The 18027-nt window shown below is 32.5% G+C and overlaps 1 protein-coding gene across 1 annotated transcript; it reads left to right on the forward strand.

Moving 5' to 3' along the window:
* The first annotated feature begins 357 nt into the window (after positions 1-357).
* On the forward strand, positions 358-17709 carry LOC111700090 (peroxidasin-like protein). The gene is made up of 26 exons (XM_023470905.1): positions 358-474; positions 810-859; positions 959-1016; positions 1278-1371; positions 1727-1833; positions 2192-2246; positions 2844-2943; positions 4839-5015; positions 5070-5152; positions 5567-5675; positions 6063-6188; positions 6888-6949; positions 9279-9415; positions 9718-9840; positions 10403-10512; positions 11918-12011; positions 12484-12545; positions 13007-13104; positions 13275-13328; positions 13590-13733; positions 14546-14626; positions 14966-15014; positions 15118-15151; positions 16159-16257; positions 16587-16678; positions 17587-17709. The coding sequence occupies exons 1-26, from the start codon at positions 371-373 to the stop codon at positions 17595-17597; spliced, it is 2313 nt and encodes a 770-aa protein (XP_023326673.1). The 5' UTR covers positions 358-370; the 3' UTR covers positions 17598-17709.
* The last annotated feature ends 318 nt before the right edge of the window (positions 17710-18027 follow it).

Consider the following 18027-nt stretch of genomic DNA (forward strand, 5'->3'; position numbering starts at 1 on the left):
CTCATGGAAGAACGCGTTTGAACAAAACACTATTTCTCCGTACATTTCACGACCAATATAGGAGACGTCAAGTTGTCGACCAATGTAGTTTATGGAAGGAACGGCCTCTAAAATATGACAGGTTTCACTAACTGGAGTCTGAAACTTTTAATAGTGCAAATTAATGAAAGTTTTGTATTTATAAAATGATAAAATATTGACCATATTTGGCACCGTTACTGTCACGATTTTTTTGGAGCTAAATCTACCTTTCTTCTAAAATATGTTGATGTAAATATTTAAATTTAAATAAATCTAAAAACAAGTTTTACAAAACTGGGTTTCATACCGATAAACTGTTTTAAGTTTTAACTTCAGGTTCTGAATACTCATGTACATAAAGTACGTAAATTTGTGCTCAACATGCTTAGTCAACTTTAGAATCTTCTTAGTTAAACTCGATAGCTCCAGGTCAAAGCTGAGAAGTGAAAAGAGGTAACAGTTCTTCAGCATTTAGATAAAATTATTTATGTCAAAATATTGTCAGAATTGTTGCTTTTTTTATTTATTTAAACTAACTACAGCTGTAACAGCGAGATTAGTACCCGGCATTCCTGTAGGCTTAATTTGTCGACATAGTTCCTGCATAGAAATAATTCCTGGAACCATAATAATTCCTGGAACCAAAATAATTCCTGGAACCATAATAATTCCTGGAACTATGATGTTGTAACCATAATTCCTGTAACAGTTAATACCTGTAACTAATACCAGAAGCCATGATTCCTGCAAACATAATGATTGTACCGATAATTTATTTATTTTTTTAGGATGTTTGCAACGTTAATATGTTCTCTTTTTCTACTTATGAGCACTCAAGGAATCGTTTGAAATCAAATATATATTAATAAATGATTTATTTATTTCTACAAAATTTATTCTGAAATAATTACTTTTCTGTTTAAATGATTGTACGAAGGTGTTCCAACCCATCAGGATAAATCTGGGGAAAATTTTCCCCCGATAATCATCAAAGGGTAAATAATAAAAACATTTTTATTCTTAAATATTCAGGATATATTTTAATACGCGATTATTTACATAAGATGACGGAAGTGGAAGAAAAAAACTATTCAGTTTAAAATTGCGCTCCGATAAATGGCAAATTTATTAGGGCGCTTGCCAATTTTGTTGGAGGCATTTTTGTTCTAGGTCATTTTTGTATGCTTTATTTATGATAACGCCGTTTTTGTAAGCGTCCTTTTTTGCTAGTGATATTTTAGTAAGTTCTATCTTAGTCCTGAAGATCAAGTTGTTCATGAAACTGAGAGTGTGTTCCTTCACTGTAAAGTACAGGGACAGCCTTTCCCAACTGTAGAGTGGATAAAACAGGTGGAAATTAATATATTTTCAGGTCTTAAAGGGATTGTTCACGAAAACTTATAAAGAGTGTGATGAAAATAATCTTTACCTAACTGTCTATTAGATCTAAATCAGTTCAGAATTTATTTTCATTTTTCAATTTTTTAAGTCTATGAAAAATTATTCATACCAGTTACTCATATAAGCATCAGTTTGAACTTGTATTGGTACTGATCAATCGATAACAAAATTGTGATCAACCTAACCCTTTTTAATTTTTCGCGAACACTCCCTTTCAAAAGGTATTTTGTGCCATCAGAAATCTCAGAAGATTTAACCTTACGGAAATAAAATTTAATCTTGATCCGAATTCCTTTGTCTGCAGGATGTGAGGGGTGAATGGGTGGTAGTACGGTTAGACCAGAGAATAAGGCAGAAATATGGAATCCTAGAGATTCAGCATATAGGACATGCAGATCAAACTAGTTACAGGTATTCTCTTGTTTTGAAGGATGAAATCATCTTAATTTGTCAGCAATGATTATCTGAAGGACTAGAATTTCAACACGTGACATGATTAAAGGAATTAGTTTTAAAATCTAAGATCAATCATAGTTTTATTTATTGATACTTCTGTTGTACTGTCCTCAAATTTGAGTGCTTAGAAAATTTACTGTAAATTTTCTAAGAAACTAATCCCATTTTTCTTCATTGTCTCTTAATACTCTCAATGCTTCTATTTTCTTATCCTTTTGGTTTTGGCAGTTTAATTAATTATTTATCTTGCCCTAAAACTGTTAAGAAAGTCGAAATAATTTACTGAAATAATATTTAATGTGATTTTTCTCAGGTGTGTAGCACGAAATGCTTGGGGTGAAACTAGTTCGGATCCAGCTAAAATACAGGTAAAATTGAGTTAAAATGCGTAAAAATATGCTGAAAATACGACTAAAAATATGCTAAAATACAACTAAAAATGTGCTGAAATACAACTAAAAATGAGCTGAAATAAACTAAAGATGTGCTGAAATACAGGTAAAATAAGCAAAAAAACAACTTAGTATGTTCTGAAATACAGGTAAAAATAAGCTGAAATAAAACTAAATATGTTCTGAAATACAGGTAAAAATGAGCTGAAAAACAACTAAATATGTGCTGAATTACAGGTAAAAATGTGCTGAAATACAACTAAAAATGGGCTGAAATACAACTAAAAATGGGCTGAAATACAGGTAAAAATGGGATGAAATACAACTAAAAATGTACTGAAATACTACTAAAATTGTGCTAAAATACAGGTAAAAATGTGAGGTAAAATGAGCTGAAATACAACTAAAAAAGTTCTGAAAAACGGGTAAAAATGAGCTAAAAAATCAGGTAAAAGCTTAAATACAGAAGGTTTACATCCTTTATTTGACTATTCAGTGCATGGTACAGGTATAAACTTTCGTTCTTATAATAATGAAATTTGCCTGAAGACGTTCTAATGTCATTTTATTTAGGTAGAAGGACTAAAACCTGAGTCTCCTTATTATGCCAGAAGTTTGCTGAGAGCTGAACATTTAGCTGCTCATGTGAAATACAATGAAAATAATTTACAAGGAAGGCTCATTTTATAATCATCTTTTAAACTGATCTGCAACTTTTGTTTTAATTTCATTGATAGCTTCAGTTTTATTAAGATATTTGTATGCTACGAGGGCCACATCATTGTTAGCTTCAGTTGTATTTGTGTGTTACGAGGGCCACATCATTGATAGCTTCAGTTATATAAAGATAATTGTGTGTTAGGAGGGCCACATCATTGATAGCTTCAGTTGTATAAAGATATTTGTATGTTACGAGGGCCACATCATTGATAGCTTCAGTTATATAAAGATATTTGTGTGTTACGAGGACCACATCATCGATAGCTTAAATTATATAAAGATATTTGTGTGTTACGAGGGCCATATCATAGAAAGCTTAAATTATTTAAAGATATTTGTGTGTTACGAGAGACATATCATTGATAGCTTAAATTATATGAAGATTTTTGTATGTTACGAGGGCCACATCATTGATAGCTTCAGTTATATAAAGATATTTGTGTTACGAGGGCCATATCATTGATAGCTTAAATTATATAAAGATATTTGTGTGTAACAAGGGCCATATCATTGATAGCTTAAATTATATAAAGATATTTGTGCGTTACGAGGGCCACATCATTGATAGCTGAAATTATATAAAGATATTTGTGTGTTACGAGGGCCACAACATTGATCGCTTCAGGTGTATAAAGATAGTTGTGTATTACGAGGGCCACATCATTGATAGCTTAAGTTGTATAAAGATATTTGTGTGTTACGAGGGCCACATCAGTGATAGCTACAGTTGTATAAAGATAGTTGTGTGTTATGAGGGACACATCATTGATAGCTGAAATTATATAAAGATATTTGTGTGTTACGAGGGCGACATCATTGATCGCTTCAGTTGTATAAAGATATTTGTGTGTTACGAGGGTCACATCATTGATAGCTTCAGTTGTATAAAAATATTTGTGTGTTATGAGGGCCACATCATTGATAGCTTCAGTTGTATAAAAATATTTGTGTGTTATTAAGGCCACATCATTGATAGCTTCAGTTATATAAAGATATTTGTGTGTTATGAGGGCCACATCAACTTTTAGAAAAATAATTGGTTACTGGCCTTTAAAGTTAATTCTTAAAATTTCTGTGACCTTTAACTCTCTCAGTGTGAAATTTAAATATTAAAGGTTTGACATCAGGATTCTTACTGTCAATTCAGGATTCAACGATTAAGGTATCAATGATTGGGGCATGCCATATGATTTTCACATATATACGAGATATTTATACTTACGGTAGGGGGTATAGGATTTGTGTACATTTCAATGCGACGTATTAGTTCTGAGCAGGAACTGGTTTAAACTAAATATATTAGTTCTGAGCAGGAACAGGTTTTAACTAAATATATTAGTTCTGAGCAGGAACTGGTTTAAACTATATATATTAGTTCTGAGCAGGAACTGGTTTAAACTAAATATATTAGTTCTGAGCAGGAACTGGTTTAAACTATATATATTAGTTCTGAGCAGGAACTGGTTTAAACTGAATATATTAGTTCTGAGCAGGAACTGGTTTAAACTGAATATATTAGTTCTGAGCAGGAACAGGTTTAAACTAAATATATTAGTTCTGAGCAGGAACTGGTTTAAACTAAATAAATTAGTTCTGAGCAGGAATTTTAGTTTAAACTAAATAAACAACTATTAGTGAGGCTTGGGCTTACTACCCCACTCAGAAAAGCTCCGACCAATTTGTTAACTATAGTTTGTGTTGATAAAACTAGTTTCTAGCACTTCTAATAAGACAGTCAAATGAGCACATATATTACAAATTCTCAGATGTAGCATGTTAGAAGTACGTGAGGGGCATTAAAGTTCCATACTTTCAAGGAAACTGTTAAAATGAGGTCTCCGTCTCCAGACCTGCCCGGATGTACGGTTTTGCCTGCTCCAACTGTGTGTTCCTACCAGGACCTAGAGTATAGAACTTTCAATGGTTCCTGCAACAATCTCGTCAACACCAACTGGGGGGCTGCGGGCACAGTCAACCGGAGATTAATAAAACCAATTTACTCTGATGGATTTAGCAGACCTATAGGTAAAAATATCGGTCGCCTTAAAACTCGTTCTTGTTTAATATCAATAACTGCAGGTGTTGTTGATGATGAATTATATAACGGATATTCTCTCCCCAGTGCCAGGCTTGTCAGTAATATTCGTCTCAGAGCTCGCAGGGTAAATTATCTTCTATTCAATTGAAATCCTAAAAGTGGATTTTTATAGGTTGAAAAAAAAGTAATCGCCATTCATGTTATTTTCTACCGCTTTCTCACTTTTGATAAAACCAGATAATAATAGTCTTTTTGCACATCAAAAATGTCCGCAAAACTTTATTTTGGTGTTAAATGAAATTCTAAGCCACAATAAATAATCCTGGAGTAGTGTTTGATAGGTCATAAATGACCAAAGAACGTTCAACCGATCTAATACTACCCTGATGAAATTTCTTCATACTGATGGAATTACAAAAGTATGAATTTTTGTTTGAACAGATACAAAATATAGCACTCAACACTTGAGTTCAATTGCTACTCTTTGAAATATTTCAACAAACTAAAATATATCTGTTTATGCTCTTACTTTGTTCAGACGCAGTACGAGAGAACACAAACTAGTTTAGTTATGTTCTGGGGTCAATGGTTAGCTCATGATATTATAGATTCTGCTCCAGCTACCACAAGAGCATCATTTGAAACTGGTAATATCTAGTTCTTAGTTAACCTAGTACCTACATGTTTGGGCTTCAATTGTGGTGGATTCTTAATTTAAATAATAAATTAATCGAGTTGTAAGTAACCGGTTTTTGAGATGGTTAAGCAAACTAGTTCTAATCTGAAACTGGTTTATTAAACCCCAATATATATATTCTGAAGAATCCCAATTTGTTGTTAATATAATTATTTTCATTATGCTTAAGGGGGAAAATGCTTTAAAGGTAAATAAAGTTCTTTAAATGTTTAATCTTTCTGACTTTTTCTTTTTAAACTCTATTATGGAAATTATATACTTAATATTCATAGAATTATTTTATCAACAATTTCTTAAAACTTAATTAATTCCCAGTTGTATAGATATAAATTGGTAGGAGTGTCCTGTAATGATTCCTGTATCTTCTCTGAGCCCTGTTTTCCCATCCCTGTTCCTCATCAGGATCCCAGCTTTACTGAAGGGTGTATTAACTTTAGGAGGAACAGTCCTGCATGTTTTTCAGGTAAATACGTTAATACAAGATGTATAGAAAACTACATTAAAGAATTTATGAATGAGGGAGAAGTTTTTCAACTACATGTTATAGGGGGGCTTACCAATTTTAATAATTTGAGCTCTGTTCCAACTAAACCTGTGGCTAAGTTTGGTTCTAAATAAACCAGTAGTTGAGCTCGGTTTTAACTAAACCAATAGTTGAGCTTGGTTCTAACTAAACCAGTAGTTGAGCTGGGTTCTAACTAAACCAGTAGTTGAGCTCGGTTCTAACTAAACCAGTAATTGAGCTTGGTTCTAACTAAACCAGTAGTTGAGCTGGGTTCTAACTAAACCAGTAGTTGAGCTGGGTTCTAACTAAACCAGTAGTTGAGCTGGGTTCTAACTAAACCTGTAGTTGAGCTGGGTTCTAACTAAACCAGTAGTTGAGCTCGGTTCTAACTAAACCAGTAGTTGAGCTGGGTTCTAACTAAACCTGTAGTTGAGCTAGGTTCTAACTAAACCAGTAGTTTAGCTGGGTTCTAACTAAACCTGTCGTTGAGCTCGGTTCTAACTAAATCTGTAGTTGAGCTCGGTTCTAACTAAACCAGTAGTTGAGCTCGGTTAACATAAACCAAAATTTTAGCTCGGTTCTAATTAAACTGCAGATCCATAAATCTCTAAATCTTGTCCATTATAAATGAGTGGTGATCCTGGTTTTATTATTAAGGAACTGATCTGAAATATCGTGAACAGATCAACGACGTGACTTCCTACATTGATGCATCTCAGGTTAGTATCTTAACATTCTTAGATCTCAGGTTAGTATCTTAACACTCAGGTTAGTATCTGAACATTCTTAGATTTCAGGTTAGTATCTTAACATTCTTAGATCTCAGGTTAGTATCTTAACATTCTTAGATCTCAGGTTAGTATCATAACAATCTTAGATCTCAGTTTAGTATCTTAACATTCTTAGATCTCAGATTAGTATCTTTAGCCTCTTAGATCTCAGGTTAGTATCTTAACATTCTTTGATCTCAGGTTTGTATCTTAACATTCTTAGATCTCAGGTTAGTATCTTAACATTCTTAGATCTCAGGTTAGTATCTGTACCCTCTTAGATCTCAGGTTAGTAGGTTTACCCTCTTAGATCTCAAATTAGTATCTTAACATTCTTAGATCTCAGGTTAGTATCTGTACCTTCTTAGATCTCAGGTTAGTATCTTAACATTCTTAGATCTCAGGTTATTATCTGTACCCTCTTAGATCTCAGGTTAGTATCTTTACCCTCTTAGATCTCAGGTTAGTAGCTTTACCTTCTTAGATCTTAGGTTAGTATCTTTACCTTCTTAGATCTCAGGTTAGTATCTTAACATTCTTAGATCTCAGGTTGGTATCTGCACCCTCTTAGATCTCAGGTTATTATCTTTACCCTCTTAGATCTCAGGTTAGTATCTTAACATTCTTAGATCTCACGTTAGTATCTGTACCTTCTTAGATCTCAGGCTAGTATCTTAACATTCTTAGATCTCAGGTTAGTATCTTTACCCTCTTAGATCTCAGGTTAGTATCTTTACCCTCTTAGATCTCAGGTTAGTATCTTAACATTCTTAGATCTCAGGTTAGTATCTTTACCTTCTCTAGATGCCTCAGGTTAGTTTCTTAACCTTCTCTTAAAGGTCTCGGGTTAGTTTCTTTACCTTCTCTAAGATCTCAGGTTAGTATCTTTACCTTCTTAGATCTCAGGTTAGTATCTTAACATTCTTAGATCTCAGGTTAGTATCTTTACAATCTCTCGGAGATCTCAGGTTATTTTCTTTATTTTTCTCTTAGAACTTAGGCTAGGTTTTTTACCTTCTCTTAGAGATCATAGGTTAGTGTCTTTATCTTTTTCAGGTTAGTTTCTTTACCTTCTTTTAGAGGTATCGGTTTAGTTTCTTTACATTCTCTAAGATCTCAGGCTAGGTTCTTTACCTTCTCTTGGCGGATTTCTGGTAACTAATTTACTAACTAACATTTTGTAATTACCAATTTGGTGACTAAAAATTTAGCAACTAACAATTGGGTAAACTGACAATTTGGTAACCCGACAATTTGGTAATGGACAATTTGGTAACCAACAATTTGGTGACTAACAATTTGGTAACCTACAATTTGGTAATCTGACAATTTCGTAACCAACAATTTTGTAACCGACATTAGGTAACCTGACAATTTGCATAATTGAAACTTATCATTGTTTGTATAATGTATATTTATTTGTTGAATATATAGAGAGAAAAAAACAATATGCTGGATTTCTTAAAAGTTTATCATGACAAATCGGCAAAAACTGTTTGAAAACTAGTTAGTTTCTTTATCTTCTCAGAGTTTTCATGTTAGTTTCGTTATCTTCTCATAGCGATTTCAGGTTGGTTTCTTTATCTTCTCATAGAGGTTTTAGGTTAGTTTCTTTTTCTCATAGAGATTTCATGTTAGTTTCTACACCTTAATTTATAGATCTCAGGTTAGTTTCTTTACCTTCTCATAGGGATTTCAGATTAGTTTCTTAACCTTCCTTTTGAGATCTCAGGTTAGTTTTTTTTACCTTACCTTAGAGATCTCTTGTTAGATTCTTTACTTGCTCTTAGAGATCTCAGGGGAGTAACCTCTGTTTGTGTGTCCGATCTAGGGTTTCCAGTGAACAAAACTTTTCGCGAAAAAATGCGAAAATTTTTGGTTGCATTTCGAATTTTTTTTCGCGAAATATTGCATATTTTCACGAAAATAATTGAACCAAAAACCAAGCCAAACAAGTAAAAGATATTATTAAATATTAACTTTGTCCAAATACGTCGAAAATTTATCGATGATAGTAGGTTATAATTTCTGAATGATTTGTTGGGATATTATTGATTTTTTACAATCCGAGTCGAATGTTGCAACTTTCTGAATTTGTATGAACGCTATGTTATTCTGTATGAGTCTTTTTCTCCTTTTCTCCTTAAAAAGGCAACAGATAGAAGTACTATAAGTGGCGATCACCATCGATAATTTTTCGACATAAGCCTATACCCCCTTTCATTTTTTGCAAAAACTCCCTTCAGTTTTAGAATTTTTATATTGATTGATTGATTAGGTGTATGGAGTTAGCAAAGAAGTTTCTAGCTTATTAATGGATTTATCTACTGGAGAATTAGCGACAGGAGAACCTTCTAATTTTGGTGGGAAACCACTTTTACCTACAACAGACACAGGAGTTCCAGCTTTATGCTTGTAAGCGGATACATTTGATTTGATAGGGATGACGGATTTTGAAAGTAATTTTGTGATTCGAATTTCAAACAGCAATATGTTCTGTTGCCTCAGCATGAGGTTTTTTTTCCCTTTTTTTAAGTTTGGCCCTTTTTAAGGAATCTTCTTAATTTTTTTTTTTTGATCATACCACTGAACAAAACTAAGGAAATTAATGCCCTCGTTGATTATGATACATTTCCGAACAAAAAAACTTCTGTTTTGTTTTGGCAGTGCAAATTTTTCCAAATAATCCAATATTTTAAACCATTAATTGTATTCAGGCAGCGCAGTGTACCTCATAAATGTTTTGTGGCTGGAGATGAACGAGTAAACCAACATATATCCCTTACTTCAATTCATGTCATTCATATGAGAGAACACAACCGTCTGGTTCATAGTCTCAGGTATACCAGGATATATCCCTTCAATACATGTCATTCATATGAGAGAACACAACCCTCTGGTTCATAGTCTCAGGTATAACAGGGTATATCCCATCAATACATGTCATTCATATGAGAGAACACAACCGTCTGGTTCATAGTCTCAGGTATACCAGGATATATCCCTTACATGCAATATATGTCATTCATATGAGAGAACACAACCGTCTGGTTCATAGTCTCAGGTATACCAGGATATATCCTTTCAATACATGTCATTCATATGAGAGAACACAACCGTCTGGTTCATAGTCTTAGGTATACCAGGATATATTCATCCCTTCAATACATGTCATTCATATGAGAGAACACAACCGTCTGGTTCATTGTCTCAGGTATACCAGGATATATCCCTCCCTTCAAGGCATCTAAATTGATAAATCAAGAGTTTTTTCTTTACTACATCTCATACTCAAGCCAACTTCCTCTAAATATACTGAAATGTTGAAAATTTCGTTTGTTATTTATTTCTTTATATTTTTTACTTTAAATTTAAAGCTTGGATTTTAAGTACTGCTTTCAGGAAAATAAACCCACACTGGAAAGCAGGAACTCTGTTCTATGAAGCGAGGAAGATTATTGGCGCCTTCAATCAGATTATTCATTATAGAGACTACTTACCCACACAATTAGGTGATTATTCATTATAGAGAGTACTTACCCACACAATTAAGTGATTATTCATCATAGAGACTACATACCAACACAATTAGGTGATTATTCATTATAGAGACTACTCACCAGCACAACCAGGTGATTATTCATTATAGAGAGTACTTACCAGCACAATTAGGTGATTATTCATTATAGAGACTACTTACCAACACAATTAGGTGATTATTTATTATAGAGACTACTTACCCACACAATTAGGTGATTATTCATTATAGAGACTACTTACCAACACAATTAGGTGATTATTCATTATAGAGAGTATGTACCTGCACAATTAGGTGATTATTCATTATAGAGAGTACTTACCAACACAATTAGGTGATTATTCATTATAGAGACTACTTACCAACACAATTAGGTGATTATTCATTATAGAGACTACTTACCGACACAATTAGGTGATTATTCATTATAGAGAGTATTTACCAACACAACTAGGTGATTATTCATTATAGAGACTACTTACCAACACAACTAGGTGATTATGCATTATAGAGTGTACTTACCAACACAACTAGGTGATTATTCATTATAGAGAGTACTTACCAACACAACTAGGTGATTATTCATTATAGAGACTACTTACCGACACAATTAGGTGATTATTCATGATAGAGAGTATTTACCAGCACAGCTAGGTGATTATTCATGATAGAGAGTATTTACCAGCACAACTAGGTGATTATTAATGATAGAGAGTATTTACCAACACAACTAGGTGATTATTCATTATAGAGACTACTTACCGACACAATTAGGTGATTATTCATGATAGAGACTACTTACCAACACAACTAGGTGATTATTCATTATAGAGAGTATTTACCAACACAATTAGGTGATTATTCATTATAGAGAGTATTTACACACAAAATTAGGTGATTATTCATGAAAGAGAGTACTTACTAACACAATTAGGTGATAGTTTTCCGTATTGTTGCGTTTAATTACGCTAGATTAACATGTGCGTTAACGACACCCTTAAAAGATATTCTTTCATTTTCTGTAGTTTTCTTGCAAATGCTGCTTTTGAAACAATGGAGGAAATTATTAGCTTTTAAAACTTTAGCTAGAAAAACGATTCTGGATCATTGAGAACTTAAATGCTGAAAGGGAACTGTTGTGAATCAGGCAGGCATGTTACTTATATAATATCGATGACACTGGAAGTAATTGATTACTCTCCTCAAAATATAATTTTACATTCTTTTTACATTTCGTTGAGCTTTTAAATTTCGATCTTTGAATTCTGTTAGATTAAATATCATCAGATTGCAAAGAATAAAATATTATATTTTGATGCGAGAAATCCGTAATGTTTTTAAATGACTTCTATTATTGATATTTCGTTTTTATTTACCAGGATCTGTTGGTATGAAGATGTTGGGTAAATACAGGGGATATAATCCTAATATTAATCCTTCTCTTTCAAACTCATTTGTATCTTCAGCCTTCAGGTTGGTACATGTATTTTATAAAATTTATAGCTTTTGTATCTTAAGCATTCAGGTTGGTATAAAAATTCATAGCATTTGTATCTTAAGAATTCAGGTTGGTACAGGTTTTTTATAAAATTCATAGCATTTGTATCTTAAGCATTCAGGTTGGAACATGTTTTTTATAAAATTTATAGCATTTGTATCTTCAGCCTTCAGGTTGGTACATGTTTTTTATAAAATTCATAGCATTTGTATCTTCAGCCTTCAGGTTGTTTTTTATAAAATTCATAGCATTTGTATCTTAAGCACTCAGGTTGGAACATGTTTTATAATTATTTATAGCATGGGCATATTATAAATATTCATAGCATTTACCCATTTTTCTCCCAAATCTTTTTCTCAAGGGTGAGGGGGGAGGGTAAGAGGAGGTAGTGGGAGGGGCAGGGGTCGTTTTTTATTCCTGAAAATAGAATAATAATGAATTTTTTAGAGCGCCCCATCCTTCTATAGATGATGTTGTCAACTTCTTAAAGGATTATAAAATGAAACCAGGTAGAGATAACCTCCCCCCCCCCCTTCCCCTCAATCTAAATACGAAGTCAGGATGGGAAAGAATTATAATATGAAACCTGTGTTTAAGGTGTTGGACATTATAATTTCATAGACAAGAGATTTAATCCATAGGACATTTTGTAGACATGACATTTCTTAAACAGGTCTTTCCTAGTCTCGTAGTCGTCGAAAGAACATTTTATAGACAAGACATTTCTATAGCCAAGACATTTCATAGCCAAGACATTTCACAGCCAAGACATTTTCATAGCCAAGACAAGACATAGCCAAGGCATGTCTTAGTCAAGGCATGTCTTAGCCAAGGCATGTCTTAGCCAAGGCATGTCTTAGGTCTCAGACAGGACATTTCATTATATTTCACTTATTAACAGATTTAGTGTTGATTTGAATAATGTTGAAAATAGTTGATATATTTAGTAACTTATCCTTGCATGTTTTAGAGACAATTCCCTTCAGTGATTCCATGTTGAACCCGAATCTAATTCTAGAAAAGGGAATAGATTCACTATTAATGGGAATGATCTCAACTAGGAACAAGGTCCAGTTTTTTCCAAGTTTCTAGAATCAATTTTTATTTTTTATATCGAAAAACTCGCGAAACGATAATTTTTGCAAAATGGCGAAATTTCTGATGCCCTAAACTATAGTAATAATAAAAATTTAGTTCGTTAGAAAATGAGATCGAAAATGAGATAAAATGATGTTTAGATGATTGATCCCAGGGACTCCTACAGCAGAGAGATTGTAGATAATCTATTCAAGGTTGAGTAATATAATTTTCATTTTAATTTGTGTGGCTATTATCAATTATAAATAACATTATTAATTAAAACTTGGCTGAAATATTTTCTTAAGATTATACTTTTCGATAAAATCATTTTTATGAAGAAAAAAATAGAACGCAGGGAGCAAAATTGAAAAGTGTCCTTGAAAACTAAGGATTATACTGAACCCGAAAGAATCGAACTGAAAACTTCAGAAATTATATAAACTATTTAATTTTTTAAACCTAGTCATGTTTAGATGGAAAAAGTTCACGGTAGTGACCTCGCAGCCTCTAATATTCAGCGAGGACGGGATCATGGTATACCGCCCTATGTTGATTTCCTCAAGTTCTGTGGTATTGCAAATATTAAAACCTGGAGGGATCTATGGCCCTTGATCCAGGTAGTTTTAGAAGTACTTGGCTTTTAGGGCGCATCTTCTTTTACATCCTATAATTTTGGCTCTTTTTGTGTGGATCATCTCTGTGTACATTATATAAAACAATAACAAAAAGTTCGTGGATTTGATTATATATTTCGTGGCTTTTCACAATTTAAAAAAAAATCGATTTTTTGGAGACAAATTGTTGTTATTTGATCATTTATAAACCTTCCTTATGATCTCAAGAGTTGCATAAAAAATGTGGGACCCGATCGGATTGGTTGTTATGACGTTTATTGGATACAAACAAACAGACAAGCAAAGTTTATTTATAGATTACTCTGCTTATGCTGAGATTCAGGGAAATTAGTCATTACAAAACTTTACAAATTTACGCTGACTTTGTACAATTTATTGAATAAAGAATAAATGCTTAAATTAACCCCCTTGGCTGAAAAGAGAGCAAACCTCAAAACCACGGGAAAGAAATTCAGAATGAATTATACTTCAAGGCAATATTTTGGGTTAGAGAGATTTAAATAATTTGTGGTAATGCTAACGATTTCACTTTATTCTCGTCATTTCATAGGTTACTCCAGTTTGGCTTGGGGGGGGGGGTCTTTTTTTCTTAAATCATCTTGTACATACACTGTCCGTAAAATATTCTATATCTTTAATACCTAATCATGTAATCTTTCCTACTTAGATTATTTGGTCTAACAGAAATCATATTTAAGGTCTACGACATTGGATTGCAAAGATATAGGAATTAGAAAATCAGAGTTTGTGGCAAAGACTCTATTCCTTTGTCTTAAATTGAATATAATTTTCAGGACGAGCGTATACTAGGAGAACTACGTCATCTGTACAGTACACCTGCAAACATAGATCTGGTTGTTGGAGGATTTTCAGAGGTAAAATAAATTAATGAGTTTTTAATCGGAGTCTTTTTATATAATTTATATTTTATATTAGCTGTTTACTTTAAAACTATTTTTTTAAGATGTGTTTTAGCTTGCTGTTATAACTTATAAGCTGTTAAACCTTAAAGCTGTTTTTTAAGAATTCTTGTTTCAAAACATGTTTTTAAGAAGCTGTTGTAAAAGCTGTTTTTCAAGCTGGTTTTCAAAATCATTTTTTTTTGAAACTGTTTTTCAAAAGCTGATGGAGCTATTTTTAGAGGCTACTTTATAAGCTGTGTTTAGAAGCTGTTTTTATAAGCTGGTTTTAAAAGCTGAGCTGTTTTATTTTAGAAGCTGTTGGAAGGAACAAGGCTAGGACCAACATTTCTCTGCCTTCAAGGAACAAAACTTTAAAACTGAGTTTTTCTTTCATTTTTCATTTTTTGGATTTATATTTTTTTGTTTAGTAATTTATGAATCTGAATTTCAAAGGTTTTTTATAGTTGAAAGTTTCCGAAGATTACGTGAAGGGGACAGGTGAAGCCATTAATTATTTTATTATTTTAATTTAGAGGTGGAATGATTTAAGATATTAACATATGTATAAAGAAATAAACGTCTATCAGCCAATTTAAAGGTGGAATTTATTAATAATTATGAACATCGCTAGGCGTCCATGGCGCTATGCGCTGTTTCTCGAAAAAAATTATCTCTTAAATGTTGTTAAATATCTTATTCGTATACTAGCATGGAAACTCAGCTTTTCCCTAAAACTAGGCTTGTCTATAAAAGTCGACCCATGCAACTTAAATTTTTAAACCAAGCTAAGAACATAACATTTTCGTGGTTTTTGAAAATTTGAAAAGGTTTCTAGTATATATTTGAAATGGTTCTTTGTCCATATTTGAAAAGGTTCTTTGTCCATATTTGAAAAGGTTCTCTGTCCATATTTGATAAGGCTTCTAGTCTATATTTGAAAAGGTTCCTAGTCTATATTTGAAAAGGTTCCTAGTCTATATTTGAAAAGGTTCCTTTCCTAGTCTATATTTGAAAAGGTTCCTGGTCCATATTTGAAAAAGTTCCTAGTCCATATTTAAAAGGTTCCTAGTCCATATTTAAAAAGGTTCCTAGTCCATATTTGAAAAGGTTCTTGGTCCATATTTGACAAGACTTCTAGTCTATGGTTGAAAGGTTCCTAGTTTATATTTGAAAAGGTTCTTGGTCCATATTTGAAAAGGTTCCTAGTCCATAGTTGAAAAGGTTCCTAGTCTATATATTGAAAAGGTTCCTAGTCTATATATTGAAAAGGTTCCTAGTCTATATATTGAAAAAGTTCCTAGTCCATATATTGAAAAGGTTCCTAGTCTATATATTGAAAAGGTTCCTAGTCCATATATTGAAAAGGTTCCTAGTCTATATATTGAAAAGGTTCCTAGTCCATATATTGAAAAGGTTCTTAGTCCATATATTGAAAGGTTCTTATGTCTTTATTTGAAAAAGTTCTAGTTGGATCTTTTAAAACTGCACAATTGTTCTCCACATAGGTTCTGGTTTGAGAATCAACAGTTTACATCTGATCAGCTCAATCAGCTAATGAAGATTAGTTTTGGGAAGATGCTTTGCGACAATGGAGATAATATCAGGTCAAGGAATAGAATATTGTTACAGTGCAAAAATAACTTGCATAACTAAATCACCATTACCAAGAACTTGATGAACAAATATCTGCACAATAAAAGAGCGGAAGTTGTGCCGACTTATATTTAGTGATGTGCTTTCCGTTTGTTCGTTTTTCGCTGGTTTTTTGCATATATTTTTCTCAGGGTTAAACTTTGGTACCAAGTAGGGGTAGCAATTGTTTCCCCCCTTCACTGCTCCGACCCCCCCCCCCTGTATCCGCGCCTCTATCTGTCTAATCTGTTTATCGACTAAATTACTTATAATATTTTTTGAAAATGGAAAAAATGTACAGGTCTGTGCCCCGTGATGTGTTTGTGTACAAGGAGAACTTGGACCTGGTAGACTGTACATCTATCCCGGATATTGACCTGGAACCTTGGAGAGGTAAAACTCCTTAGATATCTCTTTCATGGAATGAAGAAAGTCAGGAAAAAGTGTTCTGCAGTTTCTGGGAGTAATGTCAACAATGGTTTTGCTTCTCAGGGCTAGTTTGGTCAAAATTGTATTCATCGTAGATACCGTTGTTCCATTATGATCCTAAATTTTTTTTCAATTTTCAGACTTTCGTTTAAAACTTCAATCTTAATCTTACTACAGTCATAACCAGAAAACTGTGGAATAGGAAGACTACATTATAGCATTTCTTTAAGTGCATTTGCTCTTGTTTAAAGCAAATAGCATTACTTGAAAGTTATTAGATTACTTATTAAGTTAAATGTGTCTATTTACATTGAACCATTGCATTGCCTCATGTTCAATGTGCTATTAAAAGTCATAAATTGAGTTTAAAGGTCGAATTCCTATTCCAGAGTTTTCAGGTGATCCCTGTAAATCCTTCTTTTCGATAAATCTTAATCGCTATGACTTTAAGTTGGCGTTATTCTTATTGATTTCGATTTTTTTCCTTTATTTGATCTTCAATTTTGTTTATATTCTTATACATATTTTATGAATATTCTTGTATATACTTATATATATTCTTATATATATTTTATAAATATTCTGTATATACTTATATATATTTTTATATATATTTTATATATATTCTATATATATATCTTTATGCAGTATACAATGGTAAACATTTTCTTGCAATCCCTTGTCACTAAGCTGCTTACAGGGAAATTGGCGTAAGCCTGGCTAACCAAATCCTTTTCTCTTCACGGGAATGTATTATTTTGAGAATCATATTTCCCAATTTTATTTGGTGTTGGTTGTACACTGTATTGTAATGTTTACATGTATTGTTTACATGTATTGTTTACATGAATTGTTTACATGTAATGTTTTAGAAACTGTATGATGGGATAAACCAGCAGCTAGAACTAACAATATGGAATCTAATGTTTTATGAGATAAAAATATATATCTTTGCATTTATAGTTTTATGTTATAAAATAAATATTTTAAGTTTAGATGTTGGTTCTTCTGTTTTTGTATGAGAAAAAACTGAAAGATAAAAAATGTAAATTGAAAAAAAATGCTCTCCATATTCTTAATTGAGTGCTGTATATTCTTAATTGAGTGTCAAATATTCTTAATTAAGTGTTGTATATTCTTAATTGAGTGTTGTATATTCTTAATTGAGTGTTGTAAAATTGTTGTAAAAAAGTCTGTTGGTTTGTCAGCTTTTCTACATTCTGATGAATTTCTGCACAGACATTTTCATTGGATAAAGAGACTTCTTTTTAGTGCTTTCAATATTACCGGAGATCTGAAGAATTAAGATTTGG

The sequence above is a fragment of the Eurytemora carolleeae genome, unplaced genomic scaffold (assembly GCF_000591075.1).
Source record: "Eurytemora carolleeae unplaced genomic scaffold, Eaff_2.0 scaffold267, whole genome shotgun sequence".
Taxonomy (NCBI): Eukaryota; Metazoa; Arthropoda; class Copepoda; order Calanoida; family Temoridae; genus Eurytemora; species Eurytemora carolleeae.

Coding starts and splice junctions, on each gene's coding strand:
- LOC111700090 (XM_023470905.1), top strand. CDS start 371: ATGTACATAAAGTACGTAAATTTGTGCTCAACATGCTTAGTCAACTTT. Junction 12,012..12,483: donor TTTGTATCTTCAGCCTTCAG/GTTGGTACATGT, acceptor TGAATTTTTTAG/AGCGCCCCATCCTTCTATAG. Junction 16,258..16,586: donor GACAATGGAGATAATATCAG/GTCAAGGAATAG, acceptor AAAAATGTACAG/GTCTGTGCCCCGTGATGTGT.